The sequence below is a fragment of the Fusarium vanettenii genome, assembly GCF_000151355.1.
Source record: "Fusarium vanettenii 77-13-4 chromosome 7 genomic scaffold NECHAsca_9_chr7_10_0, whole genome shotgun sequence".
NCBI lineage: Eukaryota > Fungi > Ascomycota > Sordariomycetes > Hypocreales > Nectriaceae > Fusarium > Fusarium vanettenii.
In genome coordinates this window covers 887,310-906,560 of record NW_003315875.1, presented here as the reverse complement: position 1 = coordinate 906,560, position 19,251 = coordinate 887,310, and the positions used below count along the sequence as shown (strand labels likewise).

Below are 19,251 nucleotides of genomic sequence, written 5' to 3'. Positions count from 1 at the left end.
CCGCCGAAATTCTTTCAGCTAGTAGTACTATGTCTATTATGTACATAAGTCCATCCAGAAAATCCTGGCCATTATCCTGACCACTTCAGGTTTCTTTGCACATCTCAGGAGTCCTCAACCATCCATAACGCTACCAGACACGAAAACGATTAGAACAGTAGCATAGCTATGTTGCCATGAGTTAACAACATCAAAATATCACCATTGACGCTTTATGAAAGGAATAACTCACGTCGTGCCTGCGACAATCAACTCGACAGTTCTCGTGTTTGTCAGTTCAGCAAGAATAGCCAGATACGAAATCGTAGAGAATATAACAACGAGAATTCTTCCTGCGTTGGTGCCCACAAGATTGCATATGACTATTGGCATCATAAGGAGCAGCGTGATGAGAAGCAGCATCAGCGCCCTGGCGATCCTCCTGATGACCGGCCCAGAGTAGATGTGGACATTGGGATCCGATGAGACGCTTCGATACCTGCTCTGTCTTCTTGTTAGCGTGTAGAGTACAACGTGTAAAGCATATTTACACACCTGCCGAAAGCGCTCTGAGAAGCGAATGAGCTTGTCTTCTACCCAAACCTCGAACTTGATCATGGCGCTGTCATTTGTGAGAGCTAGAGACAATAAATAGCTCATTGCGATGCTCTAGAAACCGGATTTCTTGTCTATCAACGCACCCGGTGCCCCTCAACCAGTTCTTTAGACTATCCACATCTCTTTGCCCAGCCGTGTTTAAGCTCAGAACTTTTTGAGTTCTTTCTACTAATTGGTCTATCCAACGTGAGCATTAGAAGCAGGCGAGTAGAGGCCGTACGAACCATATTCAACAAGACAAGCGCCAATGTCTGCATTTTCTACTCTGATTGTTGTCGATTCGAGATTTCCCTAGGAAGAGAGGACAGGGTTCTGAGTCGTCGATTTTCTTCAGCTTTTCCTCGAGGATTGGTATTTGGTCTTGTTTCAGCAGCAGCAGTCGTGATCGGAGCATATCAAAGCGGCGGCATATAAAGAAGCGATCGTAGGACGAGACCAAGGCAGTAAGTCGAGGGTACCCAGGTTTGTAATCCTCGACTACATGTTGTTAGCCCTTTGCACTGATAGTGGCATAGATTCAGTACTTTGAGTCCCAGCCACCTGGCCCTTGCTGGATGACGATGCGTCCCAAATGGGCAAAATAGGTAAGCATGATCGAGAAGGTATCATAGTTCCTCTAATGCTATTTTTGAAGTATAGACCTAGGTAACGCAACGGAGACGGCAGATGACTGTCTCACAGTAGCAGTTGCGGCAACTGTTTTGAATCGGTGCATTTTGACGTCTCGTGTCGAGGTTGAAAGTGAGGCATTCTTCATTGACAACCAAAGCCCAATGAGATGCTGCCACGAACTGCATGCGCTGTTTTCCAGCTGCAGATGTATGTTGGTGGCTGGACGGCTCGGGTGCCAAGTGAAGCCTACGGTGGCCTTGTTGACCTTATGAATTGACGTTCGCGGGGCGCCTAGAAATACTTGAGGGACTCTCCGGCTTGCCAACAACCATTCACGCGTTGACAGAGCAGGAAGAGACTTTCAACTGCCCTCCATCCACAATGACTAACCCTGAACAGTAAGCACCACACAAATCACCCAGTCTCCCCTATCTGGAAGAGTGCTAATTGATCTTCAAGTCGTTCGCCAAGCCCCGAATTCACTGACGCCGTCAAGCTCCCCTGGGTGGCCAGCTATGATGTTCGTATTCCCATTAGCCAGTCACATGGATGTCGCTGACAAAGTCTTTTGAGCAGACGAGTGGCTTTCACGTCGGAGACAAGGTGCACCTTCGCAACTCCAACGGAACTTTATCGGGCCCTTATCTGATTGCCACGCTTCCAGCCCCTGGAAAGTGCACTCTGAGCTTCGAGAATGGGCAGCCTGTGGGTAACGGCGAGATCGACGTTAGTGTGATTGTGGCTGTCTGAGAAGGGGGCGATGTTATTGTAATTCTTTCGTGATTATCTGTCTTTGCCAAAGCGGACCAGTTCACAACAGCTTGTCTCGTCATGGATCAAATAGCCGAGTTTAGCTTTGAGAGAGATGGCATCATGGGGGCTATGCTAGAAATAACAAACCCAATTGGCAGAGGTGAAAGGGTGCCCAACTAAAATCTCTCTGCGCATGAGACATGCATAATATTTCAGGCTGGAAATGCCAACCTCGTCATTCTGCAAAAGCCCACTTGATCTCCTGAGTGCTTGCCTACAATTCCTCCCGCTCATTTTTCTTGTCCCTTCTGCCCATGCTACCAACCACCCTACCAAGACCATGTCCGCAGACACTGCACCAATCACGCACTACGCACTCTTGGTTGGGATCGCCTGTTACCCGGGGGATCAATCTCTCAAAGGTTATGTAAATGATGTCCAGGAATTGGAAAAGTGTTTACGAAAGGATCGAAAAAATCTCGATATCAAAACACTTACCGCAACCCCTGCCGCCCCAACAAGCCCCGTCGCCCCAGCACGCCCCGTCACCCAAGAGTCATGCTATCCCACTGAAGATGAAGCCTTTTTACCTACTTACGACAACGTCTGGTTAAATCTCAACAGCATAATATCGCGAGCATCATCTGGTGATTTTGTCTACATACACTTTTCTGGACATGGCACTGTATTGACACCAGATACCCACGACGACCGCAAGCCTGATGCATCTACCGGTGCCTTGCACTTGTTCTTCTTGAGAAAGGCAAGCCTGGTATCCATTATCTTCACGGCCAAGGATTGGGCGTCTTGTTGAAAGCCGCTGTCGATAAGGGCCTCAAACTCACTCTTGTGCTGGACTGTTGCTATTCTGGAAGCGTGGTCCGCAACGATGAGGTTTCTCGCTGCCTCCCATACGACTCGGAGGTGGACAAGAAATATCCCCCGTTCCAGTGGCCAGCTGCTCTCACAGCTGATTCTGCAGTTTCTTATCCGACCAAACGTGGCGCTTCAATGGGTATAAACTGGCTCATCAATCCCACCGAATACACTGTATTTGCTGCATGCGGTCCGTCAGAGCCGTCAGGGGAGATCAAGATCAAGGGCAAGCATCACGGGATCTTGTCCTGGTTCCTTATTAGGGCATTTGGCAAGATGGGCCGTGTGGGAGGAAGACCGCACCACATCTACGCCCACCTATGCGCCAGGTTTCGAGAGAGAAAGCCGCCTGACCAGAAACCTATGCTCTATGGCAGCAAACGTCTTGGGTTCTTTGAAGACTTGACCGCCGAGTTGTATGCGGTGCCTATCCCAATCATCAAAGATGGCCCACTCCTGCTTTTAGACGCTGGTGAGGCACATGGAGTTTGTGAAGGAGACAAGTTTGGTCTATGTTCTGTTGATGATGACCAGTCAGAAGACGCCACACAAAAGAAGGAGATCTTTGAGGTGACAAACGTTCGACCACTCGTATCCGAGTTGAGCGCCGTGTCTCCAAGAAGTATGTATTCTTCTGGTATGATGGGGACAGCACTCAGCCACTCACCACTCCGAAAGTACCCCGTCAGACTTCAGGTCCCATCACAGAGCAACCACGCTTGGAGAACAGCTATTCAGGAACGACCATCCTTATATGTGACCATGGGAGATACAACGCCTAGCGACCTGTTCACACTCCACGTCAGGGTCATTTCCAAGGAGGCTTATGAAATCCGGGATGCGTCGAACAACCTACTAGCAAACTTGCCGCCTCCTATTTCGGATCTTGAAGAGGATCCGTCATTTCTCATGGACATTATCGAGCATCTGGTCAGGTATGAAATGGTGAAGAATCTCTCGAACAAATCTCCCTCACAGAATTTCATCGAGTCATTCCACGTCCAGCTTTGCGACGAGACGTCAGGAAAAACCTTTCTTCCAGGATGTTTGCACAATGGACTCTTACACCCGCCTTGCTCCCACCCAGAGTGTGTAGTAAAGATAGAGGAGGACGCGGAGCTATGCTTAATGGTGAGAAATGAAGGGGGAAAGGGCCAAAACCTGTCTCTCCATGTTTTCAACCTAGACGCCTTCTGGGAAGTCGAAAACATGCTCAGAGGAGACCACCATGTTCTTCCGCCACCCCTGACCAACACCAGTGTTAAAGACTTCCCCTCTGGGACTGACGGCGAGTGGAGAAAGACGATGGAAATGACAATTCCGCAAGAACTGAAGGACAGGGGGGAAACTCAGTGCGAAGATATTATCAAGGTCTTTGTAACGCGCCAGCCTACCTCATTCATGTGTCTCGAACTCCCTCCGATTGGGGATATCTGTGGCAGGCGCAAGGCTAAGAGTAGCCGAGGAGGGTCTCAACATTATGAATCTGATGACTGGGCGGTGCTGAATTTCCGGATCCGTACCGTGGCTAAATAGAGAGAACTGAGCTCAATGTTTGCATATCATCAACTAAATACACTCTCTTGTAACAGAAAGTGACTAGTCAGCTTGATTGAGAGTAGAATTGGATTCAATTATGGTGTATAGGTTAGCACTTAGGTTTCTTGACGGGGATTTATGAGCTCGACCAATAGTGCGACCGGATTTAGATGCTCAATTGCCCGGGGCAGGGATCTCGGAGATAACCTCGTCACTTGACGCGAAGCTCAAGCATGATGAATTCTAGCGCGCCATGTGGTCTTTTTAGTCGCCGATCCGGGTACTAAGCCCGCGGCCTTCAGGCAAAATGCAGTCAAAAGACCCAGGCAGCATGATTGATGTCGTGGTCACTTGTTTGATCCGCGCGGCAGTTTGCAGTGACCGCGTGCGCATCTGTAAGACGACTGGCCAAGTCCAAAAGTTTCCGAGATGGACTAATCGTCGGCCGATAGAGCTTGCAATACGCCAAAATAATAGAACCCAGGTCGAATGTCGAAGGGCACATAAAAAATGACGACTATTGATCAATAATCCATCCCTACGGGGTTCGCTCCTCGGTAATCCGAAGAGTCCGTGCCACGCACAAGCGATTAGAAAGCAACAACCCAGGCTCAACGTTGGAGATATGGAAACGAGTTCGAAACAGCTTGGATTTTGTTAGTGCGTGTCTTTTAATGCCTATCTGGATTCATCACGATAGTGATTCATGAAGCAATCTCCGCTATCACCAGGCCGAGAATATGGACGGCCAGAGGTATGCGAAGACCTCGGACAACCGATGCTTCGTAACTCCATCTCATTGCGGAGAGCATGTATCAATCCATCGCTTTCGCATAACACTCACCGAAAGCGAGTTGTTGTTTTTGCTGGTCGGTGCCCGGAGTTTAGTCCAACAGACCGGCCTCGGCCTTCGGACACGCGTCCCGGGGACGAGAGACCCTCAATGTCGGAGCACGGTCTATCCCCGGAGAGAAAAACGGACACTTATCTTATCAATTTCAAGATCTAGCCCTGAATCTGACCAATGGCGACGTTGCAAAAAGATCGTTCTCGCTCCCTCGCGACTCGGCCTTACCAGGAACACCGAAGGGGGCAAGCTGAGGTCCAGTGTAATCCCGCTAACTAGCCAATTAATGAATTTCGCAAAGAGCCTGCTTTGGTCCCTTTTACGGGCCCATGAGCCCAGTAAAGGTTCCGCCCCCTGCAAAATGGCCTGACGGTTGTTTTATTCTTAAGCTGCCTCTTCCCATTATTTGGTTCATGCTAGAAAAACGTCAGGTTATTCCCGGTCGGCCGCTCCCTGACTCCTTTTACTGTCAAGGTCCAGCAAGCAACTACATCTGCAGCAGCCATGTCCGACAACACTATCCGGCAGTCCTCCCCTGAGCCGACACTCCACGACGAATTGGATATGTCGAGCCCTGAAAGGCAGGGCATTAACGCGCCAGAATGGCGTCAGAAGAGGGTCGTGGCCGTCAAGGTCCTAATGGGCGTCATGGTGGCCATCCTCGTCGTCTTCCTTGCCGACCTTTCATACCTTTTTGGTGCATCTTTTAAAGCCAACGATCGAGTATCGGCGCTTAACATCCTCGTTGTTGATTACGATGGTGGTCCTATTGGAGAGTCAGTCTCAACCGCCTATCAGGGTCTGCAGAGCCGCAAATTCCCATCCCTCGACTTTCAATCGTCCTCCAACTACCCCGACCCTGAAGATGTGAGGCGCAGCGTGTGCAAGGCCGATTATTGGGGAGCCGTCTTCATTCACAAGGGCGCCTCTGACCGTCTCGCTTCTGCTATCGAAGGCGGCTCTGCAGCTCAGAACTACGACCCCACGGACAGCGTGACATTCATCTACAACAGCGCCAGATACCCAACCACAGCATCTGGATACCTCGTCTCCAACTTTCAATCCCTCGTCGGCGCCATGCGAGGCGGTTACTACCGAACAAAGGAAGGCCAAGCCGCCTTTGGAAACGTCAACAGCAGCGATCCCGCCGCCATCCAAGCCTACCTCAACCCCATCCAGGGAGCCCCCGACGTGATCCGTCCTACGAACCAAGCCGCGAGAAACCTTTATAACACTATCAACATCGTCATGGCCATCCTGGGCCAGTTCTTCTTCGTGCTCGCCATGAACGGCATCTTTGACACCTTTGGCATCCACAAGGGCTTGAGCATTCGTCACGTCTATGTGTGGCGATTCATCATCGGCAAGATCTTTTCGATGCTGTTCGCCATCGTTGTTACCGGATATATCTGGGCTTTCCGCGAGGACTGGGGTGTCAACGGTGGACACTGGGCTCTCACGTGGTTGACATTCTGGCTGTTTATGGATACCAACTTCCAAGTGCTGGAATCGACTATAAACAGTTTTGTACCGATGCCACTTACACCATTTTTCCTGCTCACCTGGTTCATGGTCAACGTTTCAGCCTGCATCTTTCCCTTTGAGCTTATGGCTGGTTTCTATCGCATCGGATACGTATTCCCCGCTCACGCCCTCTGGATCGTTCTGATCGAAGTCTGGTCCGGATGCGGCAACTACCTGCACATCGGTCTTCCCGTTCTGTTCGCTTGGTGGGTTGTTGGTCACGTGACGGCCGTGTTCAGCATCAGGAAGAGATGTATGGCGCAGGCGGCGGCACCTCAGGTTGCTGCTGCTGCTGAGGGCAAGGAGGAATAAGAAAAAGGAGCCTGATAGACATATACCCCATTGATGCGCCAACATGGCAAACCTATAGACATGATAGAGCATTACGCAAGCATTGCAGTATTTTTACTTCTTGTAGCACAATAATAGAACATCACTACTCGAATCATTTTCACCTTGTGACTCGACACCTCCCCAAAATGGTAATAAAGTCCATTTCTTAACCGCGACTTACATGACATTCCCCATTAATAGGTCGTCAAAGCTAAGCGGCATCTGTCAGTACTAAACGAAGCTGATGTCCAGCTTAATCAAGCTGCCTCATCTTGGCGCTGTAAGGAAATCGCTTGCTAGCGTCATCTCCAAGGTGGTAGTAGACCCAAGAGCATAGAGATGGCAAGCCAGACCACATGGCTTATTGTAAGACATATGGATAGTTTTCTATATCGCGGCTAATGCATCAGATCAACCTATCAGGTAAACTCAAATAGTACATATTCTTCGGGCCCTCGGGGAGACCAAAAGTTCCTCCTTGAGGATGACGTAGCTGTTGCATGGGAGATGCGATACCCGAGCTGTAGGCTGACAGATCCATCTGTCATATGTGTCTAACCCTGCCCTGACAGTGAGCCATAGTGACACAAAGAGCTCAGTCCAGTGGAATAATAGAGTAGCTTGCTGACAGCATTGCCTTGCGTGAGGGCGTACCATATGCCATCATCTCGAGGACTTGACCTGGGCATCACAAGGCCACGGGTTCGGTACTATCTCGATCCATGGCGAAGTGCATTATCAGCCGCGGCATATTTATATCTCACTGTAAGTCTCAATGGCCTTGGCAAGCGAGATGATCCTCTCCAAGACCGTCTTAGCCGAGGTCGAGGTCAATCTGGTGGGGTATGCAGCCCCGGGCCGGCCCGCTCGGAACAAAGTCAATTACGACATTGGATTTCGTATTCCCGACGACATTCGTGGCCTTGGAAACTATTTTAAGCATAAATGAAGCGAGAAAGGGTCTTTAATCTTATTTGATTCCATTCTAGACCTATATCATATTTGGGTCTGGCTGTTGACACCTCCCTTGGATCTCCAACAATGCCTTATAACCGCAACGTATGTTTCACTCCTTCATGTGCCCAGTGGTAGATCCGAATGAGTGAGATGTGGCCAGGATGTTAAGTTCACTAACAAATGTGCTAAGAGTGTTGCGCGCGCATAATGTATTGAAATAAAGATACAGGTCAATCTTGAAGCCACAGTCCAGCTATAGACAAGAGATATCCCAATGCCATATCCTCCACACATTTTCTTCTCACAAATGGAGCTCTCGATTCCAAACTCAACCGATGCATTTAGCCGCTGTTGAAGCCGTCAACAAGGTCGTTGCGAGCGCGGTCTAGGTTACCCTTGAAGCTTCCGTCCTTGATGCCAATGTTGGCCTGGCCAAAGTCGTGGTTCATGAGCTTGTCGCGGATCTCACCGCTGGGGAAGCCCTCCCAGTTGACCAATGGTCCAACGAACCAATATCCCTTATGGTTCTCAATATCATCATCCTTCTCATTGGCGAAACGGAAGGCATGGGTGGAGCCGCCGTCCTTGTGGTAGACAATCTTGGCATGCGTTCCCTCGTGGAAGCGGACATCGCCAGCCTTCTTGGTGTCGTAGTCACCGTGAGCGGAAGCGGCAACGACTTGGACGCCCTCGTTGTCTTTGGTGAAGACGGCAATGTGCTCCCAGTCGTGTCGGTGGCCGCCGCTTACGACACCCTGGACGGACTGGTCACGCTCAAAGTAGTAGTCGTACAGGTAACCGCACCAGTGGTTGTTGCAGCGAGTGCGCACGTAGACGTTGTTGTTATCAAGGTCTTCAATGTCGCGACACTTGTCAGACCAAGAATATTGGTAATCGACCGTGTCGCCGGTAGCGATGTTGCCGTCCTTGTCGATGGCTGGGACGTTGTAGCAGCTATCCTTGTCACTGTTTCAAAGTCAGCATCAGCCGCAGTTGTGTTACCGGTCAGCTTACAAGTCCAAGGTAGGCTGCCACTTCTTTTCCTCTTCAGAGCAATGCTCGTCGAGGGCACGAGGGGGATCGGTGCGCTTGAGAAGTTCTCGGTAGAGGTTCTCAATGGGGTTTGCAAAAGCGGTGGTGGCAAAGAGGAGCACCAGGCCCTTGGCAGCCAGGCCAGAGTTCTTTGTCATATTGAATAGAGGGTTAGAAATGAAACGGTTGTGGATGTGAGTCTCTTGAGGAGATGAGAGTGCGTTGTTGGCTGATGAATCTGTTCAAAGGCAGGTCGTCCCTTCGTCTTTATACTCAAGTTTCTCCCGCTCAGCTCTGATGATTCCCATCATCAGGCTCTCATCTCACGACCCAGAGCCTTGTGAGACGCGCCTTGCCTCGAACGAGCTGAGCATGAGTGACGTCTTCCAGACGCTCAGTCCACACCGAGATTGCGCCTCGTGGGGCCTCATCCTTCACTCTGCCGCTTCACACAACTTCACGGCAGGTAATATCGTCAAGTTCCTAGGCCTGATAGGCAGGTCACTGTCTAGATGTAACTGCCGACGGCGAGGATCGTATTCCTCTGTCGGAGGCGGCTTGCATGTCCGACCCGCGTGAGGCTCAGCCACCAAACAGTGTATTACGTTTATTAACATTAACCTTAAGAGCTTACTGGACTTAAGAAACAAAGACCACTCCGTAATATTCGAGGGGTCGGGCAAATGTGCAGCTGAGAGCGGTTAGCTGAGGCAGTCAGTCCTCATACCCGTCTCAATTCGACGTTCAACGCCTCGCAAGGCACCTTTCCGTGCTAAGGCAGGCTGTATGCACCTGCCGCAGATCAATACAAGGTACCTCATACGAAAATTCGAGGGATTTTGACCATTGGCGGTGGCACTGCAAGGGGGGACTCTCAGCTGGCCCCAGCACGAGGCAGGGGTAGGCGCTTGAGGCTTGGAGGATCCGATCCTCCACAGATGACCCCAGGCCCCAGCGTATCGTGTCTATGCCTACGTCACCCGATCGTCTTGTTTGAAACGGTGACTTGCGTGTTAATTTGATAAAAGGAACGCTCACAGTCTTTTCGCACTCGTTGCCGAATTCGTCGTTGCACATCCAGGGCTGTCAGTGTCACGACAAGGGGGCTTAGTTGTTGGTTTTGTTCTGTTTGACACATTAACGTTGCGTTCTAGGCAAATTAAAAAAGTCTCAAGGCTATAGATTATGCAAAGAACCCCAAATTGCCGCGTCATAATGTTCTGTATCCGGTACCGAGCCCCGAAACTTGGGATGATGGTGATTCTTGGGTGCAGATTGCCAAGCTTCGGTCGGGCCGCATCTTGACGGAAGTATCATGCAGTCTACTTTCTAGGCATATTTTGACTTTTCAACTTGGACAAGGCAATCGGCGTAAACAACCCCCGCGTTCGCTACAAAAGCCGCCAAAAAGTTCCTGAGACAAGGTGTGCTGCTAGCCATCCTGGGGAGGGTGGCAGTGAAGTAGCAGAATGTGCGTCAAGATCCTTGATTTTAGCTGAGCCATGCCACACATGGCGAAACCGTGGCATGATCCCCAGTATCCTTGGCAATGTCAAGCTTGTCATCTTGTTTTGTTTTGCAGTCCATGAAGCCACAATCTCGTTATCAATTCATCATAACTATTCACAAACCTGGAGGATCGAGCTGCGGGTCGGTATATTCACCATACTTGTGGCCATCTCCGGGGGATTCAGCTCATTGATGCATTGCTGCATATGCGTGCCGAAGCTGACACTGCATTGCCTTGTTTAGTTGCGTGAGGTCCACTGACAACCAACACCGGAAGCTATCGGCCCTTTAAACTACAAGTTAAAGAAAGATGGTGTAGTTCAGTTAAAGATTGATTCCTCTATAGAAGGCTGGCTTCTTTCAATTCATTGTTTGGGTTAATTGAGCCCCAGTCTCACTTTGAAGCTGACTAGATCTACTCTTGAAGTCCATTTCTACAATATTCGGTAGATGTCGATGCCAACAGCAATCCGCCTTGTCTTAGCACTTGCTGTACAGGGCATATCGCCTTGAAGAAATATGGAATTTCCCGAGAGTATTCGAGTGGCATGGCAGGGGATCCTTGTAGTGTAGAGGCAACTATCCTGTTTGACAATGTCAACCACTCTAGGCGGCGTGTTCACGCATGGTCGCTGACAGGGGCTTGAGCATCCTCGATGCAGAGACCTTTTGAATTCATAGCCACAATGGCACAATATCTATGGTGACATGCGACGATCGGCAAATACATATGGAACAAACTTGACAGGGAGGGGGTTCCTCTGGTGGACTCGGAGCGTAGTTATACCTCCCTCAGCTTTTTGCAAGACTGAAAGATACATGATGAGCATTGATGATGCAAGTTTCCCATGATTCAGGTTCCTTTTCGCCGTTACGAACTTAGAGGCCAAAAAATTTTACAGGGGTGGGTGAGTATTGGCTCTCGAGAGGCAACCTCGCGAAGAGCGAAATACGAAACAGCGGTTGGAGCAGCCAGTCTTTGTGCAGCAAGATTCGCAGCCGCAGCACATTCAACTCAGACCATGTCAGTTGGCGGTCTGTCTGTAGCGAGACAATAGCGAGTGTTCTCAAGTTGAGTTTTCACAAAACACCATTATCATAGTGTTTTCTACAGGGCGAATGCCGAGAGCGAGTGGCACTTTGGGGCTAGCAATGGTAGTTCTGGCAAAGGGTCTTGACATAATTGGTTTTCGCGCCTGACCCTAGGTTCATCCGCAGAGTCTTTCAATTGTGATTTATGTCATGAGGATCACATACTCTCTGTCCTTTCTCCCTCGAGAAAAGACGCCATCCATACCGGCATAGAATTGGTATTGAAGTCAGATACACAATTGTTATTTACCGCCTATTGCACTATTCTAGTTCAAGGCGCAGATAAGAAATACTTATACTTAATATGTATAGAAGCTGAGCTGGTGTTCGTCCGAGAACATCAGAAACGAACTAAAAATGGTATATAAGTCATGCCTCGGGCAGTCACACTCGGTGAAGGTTTTCATTCTGCTGTCATTTTACAATACAATCTTGGCTAAATAAATTATACCCCCAACCTTCTTCTTACAGTCTCGAGGGACGCTGGTACTCGCCAGGAGAAGGGTTGGCGCCAAGGATGCCAAGTTCATTCAAGACCTGATCCGCAGCGAGAGCGCCCTGTTCCATCGCACCCTCAATAAAGGATCTCCATCCATTGGCCCAGTCGGCGTTGGCCATGAAGACGTTGCCATGACGGCTCTGGAGCTCGGCAAGGTACTTGGTCAGGAAACCAGCGGGATACCAGGCAGCGCCAGCCTTGGCATAAGGGTCGGAGACCCAGTCGTGGAAGACAACCTTCTTGATGTCCATGGGGTGGAATCGCTTCAGGGCGGTTTCGAGACGCTCGGGCTCCTTGAGTGGATCGAGCTTGCCACGGTTGTCGCCAGCGAACGAGGTGATGCGGGTAGTCTTGCCACCAGCGCAGAAGCCATCGCCATAAACATACAGCATATCACCAGGCCAAGTGCATCCTCGGAGACCTCGGAGATCTCCCTCAACTTCGGCATGAATCTTTGTCAAATAGTCAACCTGGCCAATCGTAATGGCTTCTTGGCGGAGAGGCGACAGAGGAGGGTCGAAGTGGATGTCGGGGAGGACGGCGATGGGGATGGTGTTAACTACGCGCTTGGCACGGAAGATCTTGCTATCCGGAGTGTGGAGGGACACAATTCCTTCTTTTTCGACGATGGACTTGATGGGCGTCTTGAACGAGTACTGAAGTCCAAGTCGGACGGCGTCGTCGAAAATGCGTCGGGCGAGCGTAGACTGACCCTCGCGGATCTTGTACAGGGTCCAAACCTCCTCAAAAGTGGCGATGTCATAGCCCTGAAGAGCCTGAGCACGGAGCATCTCAAGGAACCCAAAATTCTCAACGGAGCCACCTCCAATGTGCGGAACAAGCGACTCCAGAAGAGCAAGCTCGTCAGCGCTCAGCTGGTCCTTAATCTGGTCGATGCGGTCACGGCATGAGAGCTGATCGACAGCCTTGACCTGATTGGCACTAACACGCGAGTTGCCAAGTGTCGAGTAAGGGAGAGGGCAAATGTCGCGACCGTTGTTGCCGTCAATGTTGATAAAGATGCCCCAGGCTCTGGCGGTCATCTCACCAGCCTCCTTGTGAGTGAACTTTCGGGAACCGGAACCTGTGTCGAGAGTGAAATAATCGCAGCCTCCGTTTTCAGTGCGGGTTATGGTCACGTCGTCCTTGAGACCGTACCGCACCATCTCACCGAACACGCGACCGTGGACGTGTGAGACCCAGGTTCCTCCCATCTCATACGTTGTGCCGTCAAGCTCAGCGCTCCATGTTCGGCCACCGACACGGCCACGGGCCTCAATAAGGAGAGTCTTCTTGCCTGCAAAATGTCAACAGCATACTTCCTCACGTTTGTCCGCTCTCGCTACTCACCAGCCTTGACGAGGTCACGGGCGGCGATCAAACCGGCATAACCGGAGCCAATGACAATGGCCTCCCAGACATTGCCGTCGTCGACTTGTCGGATCTTGCGTTCTGGCTGCACGACACCGTAAGTGCGGAGACCAGCGACCAAGCCGTCTTGCTTGGTGTAGGTGTGCCCCTCATTGGAGAGATTGGCGTGGTAGGGAGACATTATGAAGGGGGTTTGACGTGGAGAAATGCAAAGTAAAAGAGTCAATTGAAGCTGCTGCAATTGAGACGATTCAATCAATCCACTTCGACACCGATGCAGCTAAGAGAAGATATCAAGAAGAAGAGAGGAGCAAAGTCAAGCTTAAGAATGAAAGCGAATGCTGACCCTTGAAGCTCCCGAGCTCCAAACTTTGGAACATGCGGGGGCGCGAAGTTCGAGATATTTCCCAATCAAGAGCTAGCTTCAGCTATGCGCTTTACCAAAGACAGCATCGATCTGCAGTGCGGATGATTACTTAATGGAGAATCCTTGACGTTGATACGGTGAACTCTGCTAGCGTTGGAAACCGCTGAAAAGGGTATTAACTCGAATACCGCCAACTTTGAGGCTCGAGACCGCATCATGATATCGCGTCGACTTATCACGGCGGAGTTGACCGCTTGAAATGCATCAATTGTGTCCCCGCTTGCTGTCAAGCATCCCCATGGGGATCTAGATTTGCCAAGGCGCGGAATCAGTCGATAATTATCCTGCGTTGAACAGTGGGACCAGGATTAGTTTCGCTCTATTATCGCGAACTAACACAATGATGCCTACGGAGTACAGATCTTGGCATGGTCAGCGAGAGCGGTAAACCCCAATCGTCCGTATTCGACAGCTCCAGTATACTCATCAGCCTTCAACAATCCGTCCAACTAGACTGCACGGTGGAGAGAAACCCCCATCTGGACAGAGTTAATACGAGATATCTTGTTGTTCAGGTTGTGATCCAGACCACGATAGCTCTCTAACCCCGTAAATGTCCGGGGTTGGGAGCACTACCTGGTTAGGTAAAGCTCCATGGTGCTGCCCTCCCAGCAACCAATGGGTTCAAAGCTGCGGCATCCGAGGTTCCAGCGATGCTTTTTCTTGTTAGCGAGATAACAGATAAGAATCCACCTTATCTCGATAAGGCATTTTCTATTATCGCCCTGGAGACTGCTTTCTTACCCTATAGCCACTTGATTTGTGCTCAAAATTGGCACTCGAGTTCCCGTCACGAGCGAATGCCGTCTCATAGATAATTATGGGAACTCCTTAGTTATTTTACGAGTACGTACTAACGGTGATATTCTTTTTAGATTCCCATTTAGTTTGGGGGCTGTGGGTTAAGAGGACGGCGCTTAACAGACGAGATGATCATAAAAGCCTATGAAATAACTATTGCATGGAATGATACAATGAGACAGTTCAGTTTCGAGATACAGCTATAAAAATCCTTCTGTTCGAATTACCTACTCGTGCTAGATAACTTGGAAAAATTCCACCTTCTCAATTCAGCTTTCGCGTCATGGCCTTCTCTCTTCATCTGCCCCCTCTAACAGCTTCATCTGTCACTCCCTTCCACTGCATCGTGGTAGAGGCTTCGGAATGAGATCCAGTAGTTTCGTTCCCCAGAGTACGGAGACGAACGAGACGATGAAGACCTGCAGGTTTCAGCTTTTTGATGTCAACTTGTCAGCCACGATTTCAGCCCTCACGAGCTCTGTCAGCCCCAACGTGAGCCCCTGATAAGACGTTGGCTAGCTCGTCTCACAATTGGACACTCAAGCTTCCCCTGTCCAGGGCAAGCGGCCTCTGACGTCAACTATCCCAAGCGAGGAGAGATCGTCGATTGAGAGGACCTGGCTTGGACTAACAAGAAACTATTGAAAAGTATCCACATATTCGCGTCAGACAGAGTCGCAGATTGGACAATCAAGCCGTTTAATATGAGTTGGCACACCTTCCTCCAAGTTTGTCGCCGCGTTAATAACGATCAGCAAGGCAAGAATCCCTGTGTTCCTGGGCTAAAGATGCATGTTGGGCAATAGCTTTTACTAGCCGTGTTGTTAAGGCTTGCTGACGCCAGCTTAGGACGTCTTCAGGGGAGATTTATAGGAGACTATCTGCTGCCGTCCTTTTCTCAGCAGCTCATTCCTCTCGTTCTCCACTGCAAATTGCACCTGTCACTCGTTACTATGGTCTCCTCCAAGCTGTTGACTGGCGTTCTCGCCTTGCTGTCGGTTGGCGTCGCCAACGGCAAAGTGTGCTATCCTACTCGTTCTACTACATTGTCAACTGAGACTACCACCTCGACTGCCGAGTCTTCAACGGCTACCGAGTCATCAACGGTCGAGACCACCACTTCTTCGTCGATTGAAACCAGCACCTCTTCGACCGAGTCCTCAAGTGTCGAAACTACCACCACTTCGACTACTGAGTCTTCATCTGCCGAAACAACCACAACCTCCGCTACCGAATCCACAACGGCTACGTCGACCGTCAGCACTGATGCGACAACCTCTTCAGCTGAGACATCTTCAACCTATATCACCATCACTTCCACCACAGCAAGCTCGACCGAGACCGAGACCGCAAGCACATCCACTTCGACCTTCTTCCCTGCTGGTCTATTCCCATGCGAAGATGATGCGGATTGCGATCTGCAAGGCGGAGTGTGCGATCCCCAGCGCTGCGGCTGTATCAACCTAATGTGCTACCTCAAGACGACGACGATGGCGACAATGACCACCACCGCCTTGCCCCAGTTCGCATGCGGTAGCGATACTCAATGTATAGGTGCTTCATTCTGTTTGGATCAGGGTGTTAATATCTGTGCCTGCGTCAACGCATTGTGTGCCGTGACGATGGTACCCTTGCCATAGTGGAGGCATTTGGAATGTGTGCGGTTATAGACTGGAGAGGGTATGTATATAGTCATTTGAGGAATTTTGTAAATAGCCATGTTGTATATGAGCCTAAGCTATAATACAAATAGACGCTATGCAAGAGTTGAACACATCCATCTGTCAAGACAGACCGCGTTGGTAGAGTCCGGCTTACATGGGGATAGAACCGAGGTTATTCCATAGGCTCTTGGCCTCTAATTCTATTTGTAGTTGCAGTCAGGTTACGTGATGGTGGGATGCACATCCTTGGTTCATGCAAGTCGCTGCATTTGTCAGCTTCGGATGGGCTCGCTTAACAGAAAGTCATGCAGTTGCCCACAGGTTGTTGACCCTTTAACAACTTCAATTGCCCAAAGATCCAGAAACGCCATTCGACTGCCTCGAAATGGACATGAGTTACGCTAGTACTTTTGAAGCCGCATTTGCGGACCCAAAGAACACGGCCATCACTACTCCCGATGCGGATGTAAACGCCATCATCAGCAACAACTACACTGTCGATGAGCCATTTACTTATACCAAGTCCCTTCTATGGCATATGGAAGTGAAGAAGGCGCAGGCCCCAGACAAATACATCAGTCATGTCGTCCGCCCCGGGAGTTTGAAGGTGGTCGACCGTACTGAGGAGGGCCTCATTGAGTTCACCCGCATTACGGACCAAAGGATGTGGAAGCATCCCGATCAGTACACCACAATTATTGAGCGCGTTTGCCTCGATCATGTCAACAAAAAGGCATTCTTCCTTGGAATGGCAGAGGCAACTCTTCCTGACGGCACCAAAATCACGAGTGGGGAAAAGCAGCCATTGTTTCACGTTGAACACTGCGCGGTTGGGAGTGAGCAGAACCCTATCAATACTTGGCGTATCGTGCATCTCACCGAAAGTCGCGATGAAGATCTTGTCAAGGCTTTTGATGGCATGATGCGTGATCCATTTTTGAGGCAGTTCAATGAGGTTTACATACATGAGGACTTGGGAAGACAGCTGGTTCGCAAGGATATTACTACTTGAAGTTTATACTCTCTAGCTACATTGCACCTGAGGCACCAGGTGTCTGGGATTTTGAGGGGCAGTTACCAGCTTCTAGGATAGTTACACTGGGATGCACCGAATATTCAGAACCTTTTATACGGCCGCAGGCTGAACATTGGTTGTGGTGTAAGTCGCACAGGTGTTTCCAGCAGGATCAACCGTCATCTGCGCCAGATCATCGTGACCGCTAGCACAAGCACCCCCAGAAGCCCTCAACTCGCCATTGCTGAAAGTGACGAGCTCGATACCCTGTGCATTGCAGTCCTCAGCGCGGAAATGCGTTCCGTTGAATCCGACGCAAGCCTGAACGTCGACAAGGTCGGGCCTGAATCCTGCTGTGAATGTTCGCTGAACTTGAAGTGCATTCGCGGATGGAGTGAGTTGACGGTCGGCGGCTTCATTGACACATGCAGCATCGACGATCTCGCCGTTGTTGCGGAAGGTGAGGCATTCGTTGCCAGGTACGCCGCCGATCTCAGTAAAGACAACTGTCTGGCCGTCGGCTGCCTGATCAGCACCTCCGTTGGTAGCATCATCAGCTGCACCGCCTCCATTGCCATTGTCGCCAGTTGCACCGTCATTGCCAGTGGTGCCATCAGCGGCACCATCGTTGTTTGTGGTATCGTCAGTCGCACCGCCTCCGTTGGTAGTGTCGTCGGCTGCACCGCCATCGGCTCCGGTGTTGTTATCATTGCCAGCATTGTTGTTGTTGCCGTCGTTGTTTTGTGGAACATCTCCATTGGCATCACCGGTGGTATCATCAGTGGTATCGCCGTTGCCACCGTTGCCGTTGCCGTTGCCGCCGTTTCCATTTTGCGGCACATTAACGTTGCCGTTGTCGTTTTGCGGCACGTTGTTGACTGGAGCAATACCGTTGCCAAAGTTGCCGCCTCCGCCAAACCGTCCACGGAATCGTCCGCCGAATTGCCTCGGCTGAATGGACATGGCAGAGGCCACAGTGAGGAAGTAAAGAACCGAAACAGCCTTCATGGTGACGATCAAAGAATGTACAAGCCGGGTGAATGAGACAAGCGAATGAAGTGAGAGAGTATAAATGAAGGGTGGGCCGGCCACGGAGAAGTGAAGAGGTAGTATAAACAGGAGAGATGAGAAAGAGTGTGATGATCAAAACAAATCAAGAATACTCAGTTCAATGACTTTTATAATGTCTGAATTCGAGTTTTCAAGATGCCCCCTTCGCTTCCAAGTTGACAACTCTGACCCTGTTTCGGATTCGTCGCAACAACCCCTGTAACGTCACACTAACATCTGTCGTCGCATCTCCAAGCCAAGCGATCATCTGAAACTGGGCGCCAATCTCAGACACCTATTTATGGATTAGACCAAGAGACTTTTCCAGTCCTGGACATTTGACCGATGGGGTTAAACTCGGGGGGCTGGTTCTGGGCAACTTGGCGACCTCCTGTCTTAGCCCGTATTGGTCGTCTGGCACACTGGATCGGACATCTGAGGCAAAATTTGCTTTACAATGTTTTATTCGCTTTCGGAGCGCATTTCTTTGTTCTCTCTATACGAGCTGACAAGTCGGGGAGGCTGACCTAGTTTTCAGGGCAGCCTCAAACGCCAACAGCATCACCATTCCACTTGTCCTGAGACTATCCGAATTTTCCTCAAATGAGAATGCAAGTGAACTACGAGCGGCGAGCTGTAAGCGCTAGGAGAAAAAGACAAGCGCCGTGTGGAGGAAGCAATTAGGTCTTTTAGGGGCTGGGTGTTAATAGCCAAACGTGACTTTCTCTAGAACAGCCAATTTAGGTCCCTCCT

At 50.2% G+C, this 19,251-nt stretch overlaps 6 protein-coding genes across 6 annotated transcripts; 3 read left to right on the top strand and 3 right to left on the bottom strand.

The window, feature by feature from the left end:
- Positions 1–1,590: 1,590 nt before the first annotated feature.
- NECHADRAFT_101119 (uncharacterized protein) lies at positions 1,591–4,445 on the top strand (the record flags this gene model as incomplete). Its single annotated transcript, XM_003049403.1, has 6 exons — positions 1,591–1,607; positions 1,669–1,729; positions 1,774–1,935; positions 2,300–2,647; positions 2,722–3,460; positions 3,491–4,445. 6 exons carry the CDS (start codon positions 1,591–1,593, stop codon positions 4,372–4,374), a joined length of 2,211 nt encoding a protein of 736 aa, XP_003049449.1. The 3' UTR covers positions 4,375–4,445.
- A 1,230-nt stretch (positions 4,446–5,675) lies between these two features.
- On the top strand, positions 5,676–7,191 carry NECHADRAFT_62445 (uncharacterized protein). The gene has a single exon (XM_003049402.1). It carries the CDS (start codon positions 5,729–5,731, stop codon positions 7,058–7,060), a length of 1,332 nt encoding a protein of 443 aa, XP_003049448.1. The 5' UTR covers positions 5,676–5,728; the 3' UTR covers positions 7,061–7,191.
- Positions 7,192–8,379: 1,188 nt separating this feature from the next.
- On the bottom strand, positions 8,380–9,228 carry NECHADRAFT_95038 (uncharacterized protein; the record flags this gene model as incomplete). Its single annotated transcript, XM_003049163.1, has 2 exons — positions 8,380–9,004; positions 9,053–9,228. The coding sequence occupies 2 exons, from the start codon at positions 9,226–9,228 to the stop codon at positions 8,380–8,382; spliced, it is 801 nt and encodes a 266-aa protein (XP_003049209.1).
- A 2,908-nt stretch (positions 9,229–12,136) lies between these two features.
- Positions 12,137–13,722, bottom strand: NECHADRAFT_45074 (uncharacterized protein; the record flags this gene model as incomplete). The annotated part of the gene is made up of 2 exons (XM_003049162.1): positions 12,137–13,467; positions 13,521–13,722. 2 exons carry the CDS (start codon positions 13,720–13,722, stop codon positions 12,137–12,139), a joined length of 1,533 nt encoding a protein of 510 aa, XP_003049208.1.
- Positions 13,723–15,722: 2,000 nt separating this feature from the next.
- Positions 15,723–17,387, top strand: NECHADRAFT_82828 (uncharacterized protein; the record flags this gene model as incomplete). Its single annotated transcript, XM_003049401.1, has 4 exons — positions 15,723–16,394; positions 16,440–16,449; positions 16,796–17,269; positions 17,380–17,387. 4 exons carry the CDS (start codon positions 15,723–15,725, stop codon positions 17,385–17,387), a joined length of 1,164 nt encoding a protein of 387 aa, XP_003049447.1.
- A 172-nt stretch (positions 17,388–17,559) lies between these two features.
- NECHADRAFT_82827 (uncharacterized protein) lies at positions 17,560–18,456 on the bottom strand (the record flags this gene model as incomplete). The annotated part of the gene is made up of 1 exon (XM_003049161.1): positions 17,560–18,456. The coding sequence occupies one exon, from the start codon at positions 18,454–18,456 to the stop codon at positions 17,560–17,562; it is 897 nt and encodes a 298-aa protein (XP_003049207.1).
- Between the last annotated feature and the right edge of the window lie 795 nt (positions 18,457–19,251).